Source organism: Eptesicus fuscus, chromosome 23 (assembly GCF_027574615.1).
Source record: "Eptesicus fuscus isolate TK198812 chromosome 23, DD_ASM_mEF_20220401, whole genome shotgun sequence".
NCBI lineage: Eukaryota > Metazoa > Chordata > Mammalia > Chiroptera > Vespertilionidae > Eptesicus > Eptesicus fuscus.
In genome coordinates, this window is record NC_072495.1 from 27,056,366 (window position 1) to 27,074,564 (window position 18,199).

At 63.9% G+C, this 18,199-nt stretch overlaps 1 protein-coding gene and 1 non-coding gene across 7 annotated transcripts; both read right to left on the bottom strand.

Annotated features, from left to right (window-relative positions):
- Positions 1-1,970: 1,970 nt before the first annotated feature.
- Positions 1,971-2,032, bottom strand: LOC114228264 (U7 small nuclear RNA). The gene has a single exon (XR_003614408.1). It is a non-coding gene; the product is annotated as a U7 small nuclear RNA (small nuclear RNA).
- Positions 2,033-6,415: 4,383 nt separating this feature from the next.
- On the bottom strand, positions 6,416-17,965 carry GUCD1 (guanylyl cyclase domain containing 1). Of its 6 annotated transcripts, none has more exons than XM_054712672.1 (7): positions 17,741-17,965; positions 13,226-13,375; positions 12,729-12,813; positions 11,848-12,013; positions 10,545-10,636; positions 8,696-8,937; positions 7,941-8,101 (listed from the first exon to the last, which is right to left on the bottom strand). In XM_054712672.1, the coding sequence occupies exons 1-7, from the start codon at positions 17,781-17,783 to the stop codon at positions 8,010-8,012; spliced, it is 870 nt and encodes a 289-aa protein (XP_054568647.1). In that variant the 5' UTR covers positions 17,784-17,965; the 3' UTR covers positions 7,941-8,009. The 6 variants fall into 6 exon arrangements, with proteins under 6 accessions (XP_054568644.1, XP_054568645.1, XP_054568647.1 ...); XM_054712671.1 differs by having other exon boundaries at positions 7,941-8,104; XM_054712669.1 differs by lacking the exon at positions 8,696-8,937 and having other exon boundaries at positions 6,416-8,104.
- Between the last annotated feature and the right edge of the window lie 234 nt (positions 17,966-18,199).

The following is an 18,199-nucleotide window of genomic DNA, read 5'->3' on the forward strand; positions in this document are numbered from 1 at the left end:
ATAGACATATCCCAGGCACTGGTTGTGCGGGTTGATTTGAAGCTAGACAGATGGGCTGCCCCGTCCCGAGGTCCCCCACTTCTCCGTTTAGACGGTCAGCAACTCCAGGGTTAGCGAGGGAGTGTGTGTACCAGGGGAGAGGGCGAGGCCGGCCCGGAGTCCCTGGATGGCCCTGGCAGGCGGGAGGAGGCCATTGTACGTGTCAAGTCGGTTAGGCTGCAGCCTCGTTATTTCATCAGACACGACCCGGGCGTTGCTGTGAAGGTATTGTGTAGGTGTGGCTAACGTCCACAGCCAGTTAACTGAGCGAGTGGGGTTACCCTAGATGGCCCTGGCGGCCCCATTCAGTCACCAAAAGGCCCCGTGAGCAGAGTCCCCGACCAGAAAGTTCTGCCTGAGGCAGCGGGCTCTCCAAATGTCAGACTTCTCTGTCCAGCCCCATAACGATCCAAGTCAATGCCTTGCAATAAATCTCTCAATGTATAGTCTACTGTTTCTGCTTCTCTGGTTGGACCCCGGCTGATACAGATCCCAGTGTCGGAAGTGGGACCAGAACTAATCAATGAGTTCTACAAGACAGCAGGATACAACGTCCACACACAGAGATCACTTGCATTTCTGTACACTAACAGGAAACAATCTGAAAAGGAGATTAAGAAAACAATCTCACTTACAATAGCATCAAAAGGAATAAAATACTTAGGAATTAAGCAAGGAAGCAAAAGCCGGGGACAATGAAAACTATAAAATACCTCGGAGAGAAATTAAAGGAGGATATAAATAAATGGAAAGACCACCCGTGTTCACGGATTGGAAGCTGAGGTTAAGATGTCAATATTGCCCTAAGCAATGTACAGATTCAATGCAATCCCTAGCAAATACCAACGGCGTTTTTTACAGAAATAGAAAAGACCATCCTAAAATTCATATGGCGTCTCAAGGGACCCCAAATAGCCAAAACAATCCTGAACAAGAACGGAGTTGGGCCCTGACCGGTTTGGCTCAGTGGATAGAGTGTCGGGCCGTGGACTGAAAGGTTCTGGGTTCGATTCTGATCGAGGGCATGTACCTTGGTTGCAGGCTGGATCCCCAGTAGGGGGCATGCAGGAGGCAGTTGATTGATGTTTCTCTCTCATCGATGTTTCTGATTCTCTATCCCTCTCCCTTCCTCTCTGTAAAAATTCAATTAAAAAAAAAAAGAATGAAGTTGGGGGGACTCATACTTCCTTATTTCAAAACTTAATACCACGCCATGGCAATACAAACCGCATGGTACTGGCATAAAGACAGACACATGTACCCATGGAATGGAATCGAGAGCCCGGAGAGAAACCCTCACACATGCTGTCAAGTGATTTTCGACAAGGACGCCACGCCCGTGCAGTGGGGGAAGGATGGTCCTCTCCGCCAAGGTGCTGGGGAAACTGGGTCCCGATGTGCGAAAGAGTGACATTGGCCCTTCCCTTCCTCCACACACAAATATTAGCTCAAAGTGGATCAATGGCCTTACCATAAGAGCTAAACATTAGTAATCCTATATAATAAAAGGCTAATATGCAAATTGAACAGTGGAACGACCGGTCGCTATGATGTGCACTGACCACCAGGGGGCAGATGCTCAGCCAGAACCAGGCTCATGGCTGGGGAGCACAGCGGTGGTGGCGGGAGCCTCTCCCGTCTCTGTGGAAGCGCGAAGGATGTCCGACTGATGACTTAGGCCAATCAGTCAGACATCCCCTGAGGGCCCCTGGACTGCCAAAGGGCAACAGGCCGGGCTGAGGGACCCCTCCGCCCCAGTGCATGAATTTCATGCACTAGGCCTCTAGTCATTAGAGAAATGCAAATCAAAACTACAATGAGATACCCTCTCACACTCATTGGGATGGCTATTATTTTTTTTTAAATGGTTTTTAAACTCTTTTTCCCGGCTGCATAATGTTTGACATGGAGATGAGTTCCTTTTTCTTAGGGAGGGTCTTCTGGTAAAAAACCGGAAGGCCTACTAGACAAACTCAAAAAGCTGTAAGCACTTCGACGGGCTCTTACTTAGTTATCCCCTCATTAGACATGGGGTCATTCACTCCTTCATCCAGCCATGCTGTCACGGGTGATGCTGCGATAGCATGTGCGCGGCTAAGCAGTCGTGTGTGTTGTGTTCTTTAGGACAGGTCTTCAGAAATGGGACTCGCTGTGTTAAAAAGCGTGGGCACCTCGAGAGCCTGCGATGCGGTTCTGTTTGCACGCTGCCACGTCAGCCAGCCTCAGCGTCACGGACGCTGACAGAAGGCAGGACAGCCCGGGGTCGGGGCGAGGATAGTTCATCCCAGCAATCGCAGCAGCCAGGGTGCCGGCATTGTCCTCCGCGACCCCCAAGCCGCCATTCCCGTTGGACAAAGCGCGGAAGGCCGAGCGGGGCGCGTTAGTGCGCCGGACGTTAGCTGCCGCCGTCTGCGCTGCAGGTGGACCTGTCTCTCCCACCGAGGCTGCAAGAACACGGCCTGCTCGGCAGCGGCCCTAGCTCTGTCTTCCAGGGCGGCTCCACGTGTACAGTCTGAGCCCACAAGTCACCCAGACATTTGACAAATCCGAGAGACCCACAGCAGTGACTCCCAACACCCCCCACCCCTCGCTTCTACACCATCTCGGCTTCCGGCAACTTCCCCAGGAGTGCACCTCTCCCCCGACCAGCCCGGCCTGGGCCAGATCAGACCAGTTTGCCTCACGGCGTGGAATCAGTGTCGCACACAGCGCTTCAAAGGGCCCAGCGAGCCCGCCCTGCGGTACTAACCTCAACCCTGCCCCTCAGGGCGGCCGGACAGGCCGGACAAATCCCGCACGCCAGCACCAATGACGAGGGCCCCTCCCTCCCGGTCTCCTGGGATCAAAGCCAAAGTGGCTCCTCCCGCTCCAGAATCAGGACAGCTAAATTCCAGTAGCTAAGACGTCCCCTTTTAAATTTTCCCAGCATCCCTTTCTCAAACCCAAACCTCTTGTTTGGAAGGGTCATTTGCAAGGGGAACAAGGGCATGTTTTTTTAAAACATATGTTTATTGATTTCCAAGAGGAAGGGAGAGGGAGAGAGAGAGATAGAAACATCATTGATGAGAGAGAATCATGGACCAGCTGCCTCCTGCTCGCCCCACACTGGGGATTGAGCCTGCAACCCAGGCATGTGCCCTTGACCGGAATTGAACCCGGGACCCTTCCGTCTGCAGGCCGACGCTCTATCCACTGAGCCACACCGGCCAGGGCCAGGGCCTTTTTATCAAATGCACGGGGGACCCATTATGTTCCCCACTTTGTCCCACCTGGGCTGCCACGGGTTCTCAGTGAGCAATGTACTCACTCAGGTGGTCACTGTATCATCTAAGACCCTGTCCGTCCAACACAAGAACGCACGTGGCTGGCCCGGAATCAAGTGAATTTCCAGGTCCTCTTTCGGCCGGGCTGCCGGCCCTGGAACCACATGCAAGCCAGGCCGGCCCGGCGCTGCCCTGAGGGGAGAGGAAGCGGCAAATGCCCAGGAGCAGTCAGGTCGCAATCCCAGGTGCCAAACAGGTCCCCGTGACCTCTTACCGCGTTCCAGCCGACGGACCCGGCGCCGGCCTTTCCAGCCAGCCGCCGCAGTGACCCCTCTGCACAACAGCGTGAGGACCGGACGGGAGCGGGGGAGGGAGCGGAAACCTTCCGGAGCTGGTTGCTGGGGAGGCATTGCAGCGCCGAGCCACCCAGGTGCCTGCGGGTGGCCGACACCTCGACTGCCCGCCACTGTCAGGGGGGTACACGCCCATCAATGGCCAGAAAGCCAAGGGGAGCACGCAGGTTCGTTTCCAGGGCCACAAGGATGGGCCGGGCCTTGGGTGACTGGACTGAACAGCAGGCAGGTGACCTGGAAAAGTGTCCGCAGTGGGGGGCGCCGCCAGTCCCTGGCCCCCTCCCCCCCCCCAGTGTGCTGTGAGGGTGTGAGGGCGCGATGGCCTTAACCTGCCCTGAGCAGGCGGGGGCGCGCCCTGTGCGAGGGGCTGGCCTCTGCCGCGGGAACAGTTTTCCGTTGAGCTCGGTCCACAGTGGGGGTGCCCAGGCCCAGCACAAGGACCCAGGTGGCAATGTGGGGGGGGGGGACGTGGGGGTGCAGTCAGCAGCCTTGTCCCACTTGGTCTCCGCAGAAAACAGGCTCTGGGCATCGGACAGGAGCCAGCCAGCCAGTTCATCGCAGCCACAGCTGGTTTCCACCGCCCGCGGGCCTGGCCCGAGAGGGGCGTCTTTCATCTGCTGGCTTGAGGTTTTCTAACCGGCAGCCCGAAAAACGAGGCCATTGGCCGCAGCCCAAGAGTCTGTGGAAACGCCCCGGTTTCCCAGGGGACACCGGCCAGGGCTGCGAGGCTGCCCTCGAGCGCCACCTACCGAGGGAGACGCACCGGTGTCAGTTCTGGGCGGAGCCGCTGAGGGTGAACAGCACCCACCCGGGACCCACAGCCTCCCATGTGGTTGGCCCATCAGAACCAGGCCCAGGTATTCTGGCGGGGGGCGGGGGGGGGGGGGGGGGCTGAGGTGTTGCCTGAGCCCGGCCAGCTGTTCTCCAATCTCCAAGGTACCAAATTCCTCGCACGCGCCAGGCTTCCATGTTAGGTGCTCAGTTCCAACACAAGCCCAGCGGTAAGCCTTTCCCAAGGGGCGCAGCTGGTGACTGGCAGGAACAGGGCGTCCGGAACTCCAGGGGCACCTCGGTGCAGTCTGCTGCCCTTTGCCAGAGGCCCCGGTGGCTCGGGCATCAGCCACGGAGACGTGCATGGCTTCAGGGGGCCACTGGATGGTGGGACCCAAAGGGCCAGAGTGGCCCACAGCTCGCTGGGCAGCCCCCCGGGCCAGCTGTGGTTGGGTCCTGCTCTGAGGGTGCCGGCCTGCGGGCGAGCCGATCTGAAAGGACCAAGCAGGATGCCCAGGCGAGGCCATGCTGCCTCTGCTCCCCAGATCCCAGGAGGGTGCAGGCCTCCTCCTGGGGAGCGGCGGAGGGAGGCAGGAGGAGCAGACCCCGTGGCTGCTGGGAGATGGCACGGTCGGTCTGGCCGTCCCCCTGCTGCGGGAGGGGGCACACACCGCTGTCAGCACCGGGGGCCGAGGCTCCGGACTGGCCACCAAGGCGACGTCACCTACGCAGTGCAAGCCCGGGACGCCGCAGGGCGAAAGGACACGTGCTAAACCCTCACCTCCCCACAGGGAGCGAACGCGGGGACACCCACGCGCACTGGAATGTGTGCGGGCCTTCCTGACGGGCGCAGCCCCTGGCACCGGGCTGGGAGGACAGCCCCGGGTCTGACACGCTCAGGTGTAGACAGTTCTGGGCCAAAGGGCAGGTCCCTGGCTGGTCCTCCCGGCTGTGAAACTCCGTACCCCGTTGGTTGAATGTGCCCCCCCCCTTTTGGAATGGAGCGGATGGTGACTTGGGAACTCACCCAGCAGAGCCATGAGTCTGAGTCCCTCCCATCCCCAACGTCCCCCCGCCCCGAACACTCAGGTGCATGTGGCATTGGGCCCCCTTGACCCCTGACCCCTTTTCCTAAAGCAGCTGAGGCGGGGGTAGAGCGAGGGAGGTCCGGGGCCGTGGAAGGGAAGGGCTCTGAGCCAGTGCACACGGCCACTCGCCTCCCGTGTGGCAGCGCGTCTGGTTCCAGCCCAGCCCGGCCACCGCCCTCGTCAGTGGAATTCTTACGAATGAGACCAGAAGGCCCAGCAGCTAGCAGGTAAGGGAGCTGCGGGTCGGGGTGGAGGGTTTGAGGGCTGAGTCCCCTCCTGTGGGTCTCCTCCAGCCCCCCGCCTCTCCAAGGCTTCCCGTCCCACATGCCCTCCTAGGAACCTCGGCCAGCTGAGACCCGAGGCCCTTCCGCCCAGCTCGGCCTGCCCGGGCCTTCACAGCATCAGGAGGCACGCAGGCCCAGCAACACCCGGATGGCAGGTCAGGGACCTGGGCTCCCACGTGACGCCCGCGGAGACAGAATCCACGAGGTGGGCCGGGGCAGCCACGCTGCGGTGAGAAACGTTTATTGAGAATGGCTCGTTCAGACAAAATAGATTTATGTATAAAATCCCGCAATGCAAAAGGTCCCTCTGTCCCCACGTGGCGGGAGTGGACAGAGCCACCTGTCCCCGTGGCGCTGGGGGCCGTGCTGGACCCCAGCTGTGGACGGGGTCGGTCTGTAGGCAGACGGGCCTCTTCTCGGCCTTCTTCATGATTCCTCATTGCACAACGGCACGTGGTTCGCATCCCCCCACCCCCACTCCCCACCTTCCCTGGGAAGACGGCCCCCGGGCAGGCAGCTCTCCCGGCGACCTCCCAGACAGGTGACCCCTGCCCTGTGCTCCCGAGAAGCCATCCTCCACGCCAGGGCCCGAGCACTTCTAGGTGTCACTCGATGGAGGCGCGGTGCCCTCTCACGGAGGCTGCTCGCCCGCCAGCACGCGCCGGCCTCCCGGCCTCCCTCCCTCCACCGCCGCCCTGAGAGCGGCACTGCCCGTTTCCCACGATGCCTCTGTCCTCGCCAGTTTCCCCAGACCCTCCCGAGACGCCCACCGCACGCTGCACACGTGGTGTCCTGGGCATGGAGCCAGGCTCCCCGGGCCCCAGAGGGAGCGCTAAGGCAACAGAGACCAGTCCGAAGACCACACCAGCCGTCCCCCAGGGCGGCACCTCCCTCGGCCCAGGCCTCGGCTGGTGCTGAGGAGCAAGCTGGTGAGTCTGCCAGCCCTAAAGCAGGCCCAGGGGAGGGGCAGCTGGCGGGTGGGGCAGAGGCCGTCCAGGGCGGGGAGCAGCCTTGGGCACCGGGAGACAAAGACGCAGGGGTGCGGAGCGGGGCTGTAGGCACCCCTGCCCCCTCGCCAGAGGCAGCCCCTGGGAGTGGGGGTGCCCCCAGCCCCTGTGGGCAGGATCCACTTCCCTTATTTCTCAGGTGCAGACCTGGGTTCAAACCCAGCTCACCCGTCAGTGTCCGGGCAAACGCTCCCAGACCGAGCGGGCTCTGCCTGCGGGCGAGGGCCTCCTCTCGAGGGAGGGACCTGACCGGCGCGTCTGCCCAGGGAGAGGTGTCCGTGTTCTAAGTACCTGCAGTCTCACGATTAGCATCTCCAGGGTGAGTCTCTCCCCCGGAAGTGAAAACGTAAATCTCAAAGAGCCCGCCCCCTCCCCCAAAGAAAGAAAGAAAGAAAGAAAGGCCACAGTTCTAGCCCGTGCCGCCCGCGCTGTGTGACCTGGCGGCACCCCCCCTCACCCAGGCAGGAGGCCCAGCATTCTGTGCCAAAGGTCGTGGTGTGAACACGAATGGGGGGAGGCCGCAGCCTGTCCTGGCGCCCAGCACCCAGCCCTGCAAGACTTGGGGCTCCCCGTTCTCAGAGGACGGCCCGCTGTTGGGAGCAGGCCAGCGGCAGGAGCTGAGCACACGGCACTGTGGGCCCGCCCCACCCACAGAGCTCGGACACCTGCAGGGCTGGGGGGCGCAGGGTCCTTTCTGCCCAAGGCCCAGCCCTCCCAGGCGCCACCAGCCGTGGGACTGGGGCTCTGCAGCGCCCCCAGGAGAAGGGGAGGGCAGCTCCCAGCGAGGGGGGTCAGCTAGTCTCCACACACACATGCTGCCCTGACAAGCAACCTCTCGGGGGCTGGGTCCCCAGGTCTGAGGGGAGACGGGCCCAGGCAGCTCCCCCAGCCCGGGCTGGCTGGCAGGCAGCAAGGGCACCCTCGGAGCTGGGTGCCCCGGGGCAGTCCGAGTCAGGCTGGGGTCCTGGGGGGCTCTGCTCAGCTCTGGGGGTGTCTCCAGCACCCAGTAGGTGTGCGGGGTGAGTGGCATGACGGCACTCACCACTGGTGGATGAATCAGGTGTGCTGTGACCTCCCAGAATCCCCTGGGGCTTTGTCATATGGGCTGCGGCCCCAGCAGCCGGGGCCAGGGAGGCCTCCTGAGTGGGCCCGGCTGGGCAGGGCCTCCCGGGCGGGGTCTGCGGGCCTGGCGCCCGCCCCGCTGTCAGCTGTCCACGTAGACGAAGAGGATGTCCTCGTCCGTGCCGTAGCTGGTCCTGGCCTCCTCGAAGTTGCTGATGCTGGTGCTGCACATCCCTGCTGGGAGGCGAGGCAGGGCGGTCAGCGGGGGAGAGGGGGGTGTGAGGGCAGGTCATCTGCTCCCCGCACCTGGGGAATGGGGAGGGCTGCTGTGCGCGCCCTCCCCCCCGTCACTCCTTGCACACAAGTCTCCCACCCGGAAGCCCCCCTTGCTACTGTGGCCTAGGGAGCTGCCCCTGCCCCCTGCCCGGGTCAGCAGATACGTGAGGCCCAGAGAGGGCAGCAACGGGCATGTCTGTGAGCCAGGGCGGCCCTTCCTGCCCAGCGCAGTGGGGAGCCGGGCCGGGTGCTCAGAAGGGGCTGGGCAGACTCTCTGACGTCCCGTCGGGGCTGGGTGGTGGGGGAGAACTGCAGTCTGTGCAGCAGGAGCCGCGCGGCAGGGCTCTGGGCAGTGGTGGAGGCTGGCGGCGTGGGAGGGAGACGGCCAGGCGTGCGGGATGGCACAGAGGACAGGGCCCAGGAGGAGCGGGGGGGGGGGGGGGAGGAGGCGGGGAGGGAGGCCTTGGCCCCCCGGGTTGGACGGGAGGGAGTTGCGGGTCCAGGCTATGGGCCATGAACGCAGTTGCCCCGCCCGCTGCTCCCCACACTCACGGTCGGCGTAGGCCGGGTTGTTGTAGAAGATGGAGCCGGTGGCCCGGCTGTAGCCGCGCAGCACGATGAAGTGGCCCTGGTAGTCGGGGGTGCGGCAGAAGCAGCGGTGGCCGCGGGGGGCGAAGCAGCAGTACTTGGCGGGGCTGGAGCAGAGCTCGCAGTGCAGCGCCCCCGAGTTCACCAGCACGATGGCCACGTGGCCCTGCGCCAGGTGCGCCTGGATGTCCTGAACGCTCACCGTGCTGCGGGCGGGGGGGGGGGGGGGGGGGGGGGTCAGCGTCACCGGGCCGGCCCCCCCTCTCCAGGAGACCCGTCACCCGGCCTGGGGACAGGCTCCTCTCCCTCCCGAGCTCCCTGCTTTGTTACTGGGGCCCAGGCTCAGTCCAAGGCCAAGGGCAGGACCGTGGAGGGGGCTCTGCGTGTGCCCAAGAACAAGCCGGCCCATCGGGCCTTCACGGGGTGGGGTCAGGCCCAGATGAGCACCTGCCGAGGGCGAGTGGAGCCGCGCCCGGGACCCTCCTGGACGGAGTGAGTCACTGGCGCCCAGCGCCTCCACTGGCCCTTTCCCCTAACTCGTGGGGTTCATGTGGGGACGGTCGGCCTAACGGAAGCCCCCACTCGGAGCCCAGCACGGCGCTGCCAGGTCCAACCCCACCCCTTCTCCGAGGGGCTGTTTCTCTCGCCCCCAGGCTCCTGGCGGCAGCAGTGCTGTCCAGGAAGGGCCGGTCCGCAGCACCCCAGGCCCGGGCCGCAGAGCCAGCGCCCCACGCGGTGTCCGGGGGCACGTCCCAATGGGAACCAGGAGAGGAGGGGCTGGACGGGGTCCCCTCGGTCGGGCCCTCCTTCGTCAGCAGCCGCCTCAGGAGCGGCGGCCGGGCCCAGCCCACGGCCACGTCCTGTGGCAGTTTGGTTGCTGCCTCCGCCCGGAAGCACGTCATTTTCCCATTTGAAACGAAACCTGCTGCGCCCCGGGCCGGTACCGGAGTGGGGTGCTAGCCTCGGGAAGAGGGCGGCAGGGACGGCTGCGTGTGAGAGGTCAGGGCCCAGCACAGCCCGGCCACGGTGCCTGGGGGACTGGGCGGCTCTCCCCGGTGTTCCCGTCCCGCTTCCTCACCCCAGGGGCGCGGACAGCACCTCCCCCGGTCAGCACCTTCCCACAGGGAAGCACGTGCCGCCTTCCCCGCAGCCTGTGCTCCGGGGCCTGAGGTGGAGACCTCCCGCTTCCCAGATCGCCTGGAGTGCGGCCACATCCCGTTCATAACGGACACAGGAATGGAGAGCACGGGACTGGGAAGAGGGTCTGGGAGAGGCCGCTGGGACCTGAGCCACCGGCCCGAGCGCGGAGCCCGCAGCGAGCCCGGAATCGGCGCTCACATCAGGGCAAGGGCCTCCCAGGGTCTGCCTAGCCCCTCCCCGCACAGATGAGAAGGGGAGCCCGGGTAAGGTCACGGAGATGTGGGGAGAGCTGGGAGCCAGGCCTCCCCCCTCGCTGGGCTGTCCCCCGGCCGCCTCCATGTCCTCAGGCTGTCCGCCCTGCCCTCGGGGTACTGTGGTCTGTCCATGCCACCGTCCTGGGAGTCGCCCAAGAACTGGCTAGTGTCTGCCTTGCTCACCTGCACCTCCAGCCCCTGCTCAGGGCCCCCCAGGCAGAGGTTTGTGTACAGATCATGTAGTCCCTCCCCCCCGCCCCCCGTCCCCTTCTTATGGAGGAAAACACCAAGGCTCGGGGGTAAGTCAGTGCCCACAGCCACGCGGGCAGGACACCCCCGTCTGCCTGACTCCCCACGCCCTAGCCTTTCTCACCCCCAGGCAAGTCTACGGCGACAGGTGCGCGAGGCGGGAGGCTCACCATTTCTCCACCAGCACCTTGCAGGCCTGGGCCTGTGCGAACAGCTGGTTGACCCGCGTCTCCTCGGTGTCGAAGTGCTTCCTGTAGAAGGACTGCAGAGAGAGGGACAGGCTGAGGGCGCCCGGCTCCGCAGCCCCTCGGACAGAGCACGTGAGGAGGCAGAGGGCACAGGCGGCGTGGGCAGGGAGCTTCTGCCCGGCGGGCAGGCGTGCGGAGACCACATGGGCGTGGAGACGATGCTCAGGAGACGGGTGGGCAGCGGGCTGAGCGGCCCCCTGAGGGAGGTCAGTCAGCCCTGGTGCGCATGGGCGGGAGTCTGAGCCCAGCCCATGGGACGCACTTGGCTTTACAGGGTTTTCAGGGGCCAGAGCCCCCGTGGAGGAGGCAAAGTGACCTGTTCTTGGGCCCCTGGCTCTGCCTTGCAGCCATGGTGACCAAACCAGACGCGAGAGCCTCTGCCTGGCTCAGGGAGAGGAAGGTTGACTGGCCTGGCCACCTGCAGCAACGCTCCTGCCAAAGAGGCCACAGCGGCGCTGCCCGGCCAAGTCTCAGAGCCCGGCCGCCCCGCCTCACAGGGAGGGAACGCACCAGTGCATTGGCCGGCCTCGGTCGGCATTCTTTTTCAAAAGAAAGAAAAGAAAGAAGAAATTTTGGTTGTTCTTCCAGAATACCCACGACCCGGCTGCTCCCGTGAGGAGACCATGGGCAGATGGTGGCCGGCGAGGGGAGTGTGCGCTGAGCCCTGGGCCGCCCTGTGCCGCGGGCAGCGGGGAAGGAGGCGAAGGCGAGCGGCAGGGCCCTCTGGGCGGTGTGCTGGGAGGAACCCAGCTGGCTGCTCAGACCCTCTGCGTAGAAGGCACCTCGAGGTCACCCGCACTGACTGCTCCAAGGCCTGCCCACAGCACCTCTGCTCCCTGGTCTCTGCCCACCTGGTGTCCAGGCCTCGACTGCACGCCTTCCAACTCCTGAACCTGCTGAGGGCTGGTGGATGGCCACTCACCTGGTTCTTATTTTTAAAAATTTCTTTATTGATTTCAGAGAGGAAAGGAGAGGGAGAGATAGATCGATGGGAGAGAACCACTGATGGGCGGCCTCCTGCACGCCCCACACTGGGGATCGAGCTTGCAACCCGGGCCTGTGCCCTGACCAGGAATTGAACCTCGACTTCCTGGTTCACAGGTCGACGCTCAACCCCTGACCCAGGCAGGCCAGGCTGCTGCTGCTTCTTTTAAAGTATATTTTATTGATTTCAGAGAGGAAGGGGGGGGAGAGGAGCATCAGTGATGAGTCGCTGTGGGCTCACCTGGTTTTTGTAGCCCTTGTCCACGCCCAGGGTCTGGGTGCAGAAGCGGTGCCGCACGCCGAAGTGCCGCATCAGGTAGGCCAGGTCGATGGTCCAGATGCTGCGGGTCAGCCGCAGCTCCTGCAGGGCGCCCTCGAACTCACCGTCGTCCAGCTGGCCCAGGTACCTGTGGGCAGGCGGGCCGCTGAGGTCGGCCTGGCAGAGCTCCCACTCCCAGAGGCTCCGTCCTGTGTCACGAGGCCTCCTGTCCCGCCCACACGGCCTGGGCACCACCGGAAGCGGCCTGGACGCAGCGCTGTCCCCGGAGTCGAGGGCCTAGACCCTGCTTCTCGCATCGCTGTGGGCTGGGTGCCTCTGGGCAGTCACGCCCGCTCTGGCCTCACTAGCTCACGGCTGCGATGAGGTGGGTGGACCACATCAGTGGTTTTCTGAGCGTGGGCCACAGACTTCTGTTGGACGCTATCCTGCCTGGACTTCCCGGATGGAGGATGGGTGAGGGAGACGCAGCGCCTGAAACCCCTCCTCCAGGTGACGGCTAGGGTCCCGCCAGGCTCCGATGGTCCCAGTCCCAGTGAGGCCACACAGGCTCCCAGGAGCCGGGGGCTGGGGAGGGGGGAGGCCCTGTGTCCCAGCCACGGGGTCACTCTGTGGGCCGGGCCTGGGCCCCGAGGACTCCCCTCACCACCCTGCGCCCCAGGCATTCCCAGAGAGGAGCCCTGGAAGGCCGGATCCACCCTCGTTTGCTTTTGCAGATGGCACTGAGCCTCAGTGGAAGCTGGACCTCCCACAGGCCCCAACCACGGAGGGCCACGTGGACGCCGCCTCCCACCCAGGCCGCCCCCCGGGTGGTGTGGATGGTGAGGCCTCGGCCCGCCACTCACCGCAGCACCATCCTGGAGCAGGCCAGGCCGCAGTCCCAGTGGTAGAGCTGCTGGATGATGGGCACGGGCAGCTGCACAAAGTCCCCTGCGTGGAGACACGGGGCGGTCACAGATCCGGGCACAGCGCCGCCACTGCCGCCCGGGAACCACGGCCATCGGCTCCTGCCCATGTCCCGCGGGAGCGACTCAGGGGCCAGCCCCCGCAGCCTTCCCGCCTCCCGACCCTCTCTCCTTATCACAGCAGCGTCTCCCCAAAACAAAACCAGTCCCAGCAGGTCAGCCCCACACAACATCCCCCGGCGGGGGGTTCCCACGTCTCTTAGGACAGGGCCTCCTGTGCTGCCCAGAGCCTCTCCTCCTCACCCCGTGTCCTCATGGGCCTCCCCAGCAGCACCTTCCCCGCCAGGCGGTGCCTGGGGCCCAGGCCTTTGCACACCTCCCCTCGGCCTGCACCCCGAGGACTCGCCTGGCCTCCAGGAGACTGAGCGATCTCCTACCTTTGCTGCTTTGTTGTTGTTTTTTAATCCTCACCCGAGGTTGTTTGTTTTTCATTTGAGAGAGAAAAACAACATGGATCGGTTGCCTCCTGTACGTGGGACCGAACCTACGACGTAGGTATGTGCCCTGACCGGGACCGAACCCGGAACCTGTTGGTGTGTGGGACGAAGCTCCAAGTGAGCCACCGGGCCAGGGCTGTCACTTCTTCATGACAAGACCTGTCTGCTGCCCCCGACTCTGCGCTCACAGCCCACAGGCCTCCCTCGGAGCCCTCTTTCTGGGGGCGCCCAGAAAAGTCAGCGACGGGGCCGGCGCCCGGAAGACGCTTAGCCACACTCACGTCCGAATTCACGAGGCCCCTGGAGGTTCGTCTGACTTCAAAGCCCCTGGCCACCCCGGTGTGAGGACCGTGTGTGAGAGAAGGGACTGTGCGTGGGGCATGCTCCGCTGGGCGACCTCTCCGGAGGCCCTGGCCCGGCAGCGTGGCCACCGGCTGGCTGTGGGCTGAGCCACTGACGTCCTCTGGCTGGACGGAGTCTGGCCATCTCCAAAGTAGGGGACTTCGTGGCAAACTCGTGGCCCGCGTGCCTCGTTTATTTGGCCCGCGTTAGCCTCTGAGTTTGACATGCTTGGCCTAGTGAGTGCCGGCATGTTTACTGGAGATACAGCAGTGGCAGGTCCCTGTCCCCGGAGGCAGCAGAACCAGCAAGCCCCAGGGGAAAGGAGGCGAGAGAAAATGGTGAGGGTACGCCCTGGGAGCCGAGAGTCAAGAAGCACAAGGCAGTCCTGGCCGGTGGCTCAGTGGTTAGAGCGTCGGCTTGCAGACCGAAGGGTCCCGGGTGTGATTCGAGGTCAAGGGCACTTTACCTCAGCCCCAGTAGGGGTGCGTGTGAAAGGCAACCAAATCCGTTTCTCTTTCTCTCCCCCCCACCCCCCGCCACCCTCTTCTCTTCCCTTCCACTGTCTAGAAAGCAATGGAAAACATATCCTTGGGTGAGATTAAAAAAAAAAAAAAAGTAGCAGCAGCAGCACAAGTCGGGGAGGGAACAGCACGTGCGGAGGCCCTGGGGGCGGGGTGGGGGGCGAGCTGGCGCCGGCCTCCGGAGCCCTCCCAGCTGGGGTTCCATGGATCTGGACAAAGTTCACGGTCTAAAGAACGAGGTGCCCTCCCTCGGCAGCCAGTGCCACTGCTGCTGACTCATGGCACCTGTTCAGCACAGGCAACCCAGCCCGCACCCGTCCTCACCTCGGGCGTCTCTGGGGTCTCTCTTGCACGCAAGACCAGCGGGTGCAGCGCCCCCAGATCCTGGCTCCCACGTGTGCACCCACCAGGAGGGCCCCTCGTGACCCTGGAGTCCGTCCTGCCCTCCTGCCCTGCCGGTCCCTTGCCTGGAGGGGTCCCAGGCGCCTGCTCTAGATGCTCCCCAGCAGATACCATCAGTCTGGGGCCTTCCCGAGCCCAGCGGGCCACGCCCTCCTTTATCTGCGCGCCCACCAGGCCCGAGCTCACCCTGTGCCTCGCTTGTCTGTGCCCAGGGCTGTTGTGCATTCCCAGGAGGCAGGGACCCTGACTGCCCCTTGGCTGCATGGTCCTGGTCTCTCCCTCACGCCTCCCCTCCAAGGGTGCCTCCCCTCCAAGGGTGCGGGCAGCAGGGAAGGCTGCATGGCACGGGCCGCCGCAGGCCACCTGCGGGCTGAGGCGCCTGACCTCGCTGGGCCTGATCCTCCCCGTGGCACGGGCCATCGGAGGCGCCAGCCTGCCAAGTGCTGAGCGCTCAGGGCAAGAACGTGCGGGAAGCCCTTCAGGTGCTGCCTGAACCCTGCCCTCCGTGCAGCGGGACGGGCCTTGATGCACCAGCCCAGGCCGACGTGCCTTCACTCCCTGCTCCCCCGAACCCGCACCCCTGGCCCTGCATTCACGGCCTTCGCACGTTCGCCTCCTGCTGCTGCCACGGCTTCGGTCTGAGGGCTCGGTCCTGCCGGTCCTCTGCCCTGCATTCCAGCCCCAGCACCTCTCCCATCTCTGTACACAGAAGCCAGAGGGAGCCCCTCCACAGCTCCCCACTGCTCTTAAAATCAAGTTCTCACCCCTTACCAGAGCCCCACCAGCCTCACCTTGGCCCTCTCCCTTCACTCACCCCGTTACCATTACCCTGGAAACCCATCGAGCTTCACTCCACCCCAGGGCCTTTGCACAGGTAGCTCTGTCTTGAACTCTCTTTCCCTTGCTGTTCTCAAGACTGGCCCTTCCTGTCCTTCAGGTCAGTCTCCTCCGCTGAGAGGCTTTTTCTGACCATGCTCTTGGGGGAAGGGAGCCCTCCTTCACAGCATTTAGCAAAAAGTAACAAAATAACAACGACGACAATAATAAAGTTACTCTGTCTCCACTAGACTACCAGCTTCCTGAGGGCAGAGAATGTGCTAATCTTGTTCACTGTTATTCCCAGTGCCTGGTGTCTGATGCTTAGTAACTCATTTGTTTATTGGGCTCGGAAGGTCTCGCCTACCTACAATAAACATTAAGCAGCCATTGTGTGCTAGGCTCTAGGGACACTATAGTGACTAAGAGTCCGAGGATTCATATCCTATAAAATAAAAGGCTAATATGCAAATTGTCCCCTCCCTCGAACTGGGAGTTCGACTGGGAGTTCAACCAGGGGACAGAGCTGGCTGGCCAACCCCCTGTGGCCCCTCCCCTCGACTGTCCCACCCCTGCTCCCCCCTCTCTTCCCCCCATCGGGGTGGGCCAGCTGGACCCCACCCACAAAATTCGAAATTCGTGCACCGGGCCTCTAGTTCTAAAATAACGCCCAGCCGGCCGAGTGGAGGGAGTTCTGTACAGGGTGTTGTCCCCTCAGGGAGGCGTGCCTCCCTAGTCAAGAACCCCTCCCTGTGACCTTAAACTGCCTTTTTGTTTTTCTTTCCACAGGCTGTTTACTTCCCAGACTTTGCTCTTGTATATCCCTTAGTCTGGAATGCCTTCTCCCATCTCTAAATGTCCAAATGCTCTGGTCCCTTTTCCTCCTGAGCCCCTCAAAACGGAGTATTTGAGGTGGTATCCCCACCGGACAGATGCACGATACCTCCCTGGCAGGTGGGGACAAGGTGGCCCTCAGCCCAGAGCAGGCACCCAGACACGCTTGGTGAGTGAAAGGCGTTTTTCCCCAAAGGCCTGATCCCTTGAGATGCCCCGAGCCTACCTGCCACTGCAATGCCCACACCCCACGCCCAGGCTTCCAGACCACAGCCCTGCACATGGCTCCCTCCTTGCTCTGTGGGCCGGGCGCCGTCACCGACTAGCGGGGCCACCTTCGGCTGGGCTTGGAGTCTGTCCGTGCTCAGAACAGCTGCTCTGGACTCTGCTGTCCCTTCTCTTCTTGCCCTGGTCCTTGGGGCCCCTTGATCCCGAGGCCCCGCAGAGCTACATGTCCCCCAACGTGGCTGATCCCAGTCTGGGCACCAGCAGGTCCGCCCATAGGGACCCCAAGAGACTCCTGTGGGGGATGATAAGGGAAGGCGAGACCTTCCGAGCCCAAAGCCGCTGCTAGCTGTCCCACCTGGGAGCTAGGGTCTGCCTAGAAGGCCCTGCTGGCTCCAGTTGGCCGCTGTCACCAAGGAAGGAGAGCGGCTCACTGGCCCTGAGCACTGAGCCTGGGTCAGCTCATCTGGAAAAGTGAAAATAACCTGCGTCCGGAGTGGCTGCGAGGATTAACGAGGCACTGAATGTACTCAACTCCGCACAGCACCTGCTCAGGGGACGCTCCCCCTGAAGGTGAGCCATCCCTCCCCTGCCGCTCCGGAAAGGCCAGGGCCTGGTCTAAGATCACAGAGCTGAAGGAGCAGGATGCAAATCCCAGGACAGCATCGGCCCCGACTCCCTGCTGACACCACGCCCTGGGGGGACACCAAGGTCCCACGTGCTCTTGACCTTCCCACGAGCTGGTTTCTGTACCGGACCTGAGCAAGTCGCTACTTCTCCCCTTCCCTCCTGGGAGAGGCACGCTGAGAACCAGGGCGCCGAGTGTCCGCTTGGTGTCCGCCCCAGGGGCACCCAGGCCACCCTGGGGCAGACGGAAGCAGAGGGTGCAGAGCTGTGCACACAAACCGCTGCGTCTGGGAGGCCCGAGAGGGGGCCTGCGTGCTCCGCGCTCTCAGCAGTTCCTGGTGCTCCTAGGCCTCGGGGTCAGGACCTCCCAAGGCGGCTCCAGCAGGACTTTGCGCTTTGGGGGAAGGGGGCGCCCCTGCCTCACAACCCGGGGGGCCCTCCCACCAGGATCGCCATCAGAGCTGCGGGGGGCCCAGCCCTGCGAGGATCAGGAATGCCCCCGTGACCGCGGCCAGGCGGTGGGGCCGAGGCAGCCGCGCACACCTGGCCAGGCTTTGCTCCAGGCTCTATCGCTCCCCGGGAGGCGACGGTCAGCCCAAGGTCGCGCGGCCAGACCCTGCCCCGCGCTAGGACGGGGTTCCCCGCGTTCCCCGGGGGGTGAGGGCTGGGCCCTCGGAGAGGCACTAACCGGGCTCCAGCGACGGCCCCGCAGCCTCCGCCTCCGTTCTCATGACCCGGGCGGCGCGGGGCGCCCATGGCCCCGGCGGCAGCTTCGGCTTTGGCTGGGGCGGGAGCGGGGCCGGTGTGTGTCGGGTTCCTCCGTCGCCGCCGCCAACGCGGAGGGGAGAAGGGGAGGCGGCGGCTGCACCGCCCCCAGCCCCGCCCCGGCCCCTTCCAGGCCTCGGAGCCGGGGACTCCGCCCCTTCCCTACGCCCCGCCCCTTCCCTGGGCCCCCCTTTCCCTCGTCCGGACTCCCATTCCTAGAGGCCCCCGCCTCCAGGGCTAAGCCCGCCCCGACCATTCGCAGCCGCGGCTTCTGGTGACCCCACCCCTTCCCCATCCTCCCGCAGACGCGCGGGCCCTTCTCCACGCCGTTCACCGGAAGCCCCGCCCCTATCCGAGCCCCGCGCCTGGAAGCCCCGCCCCG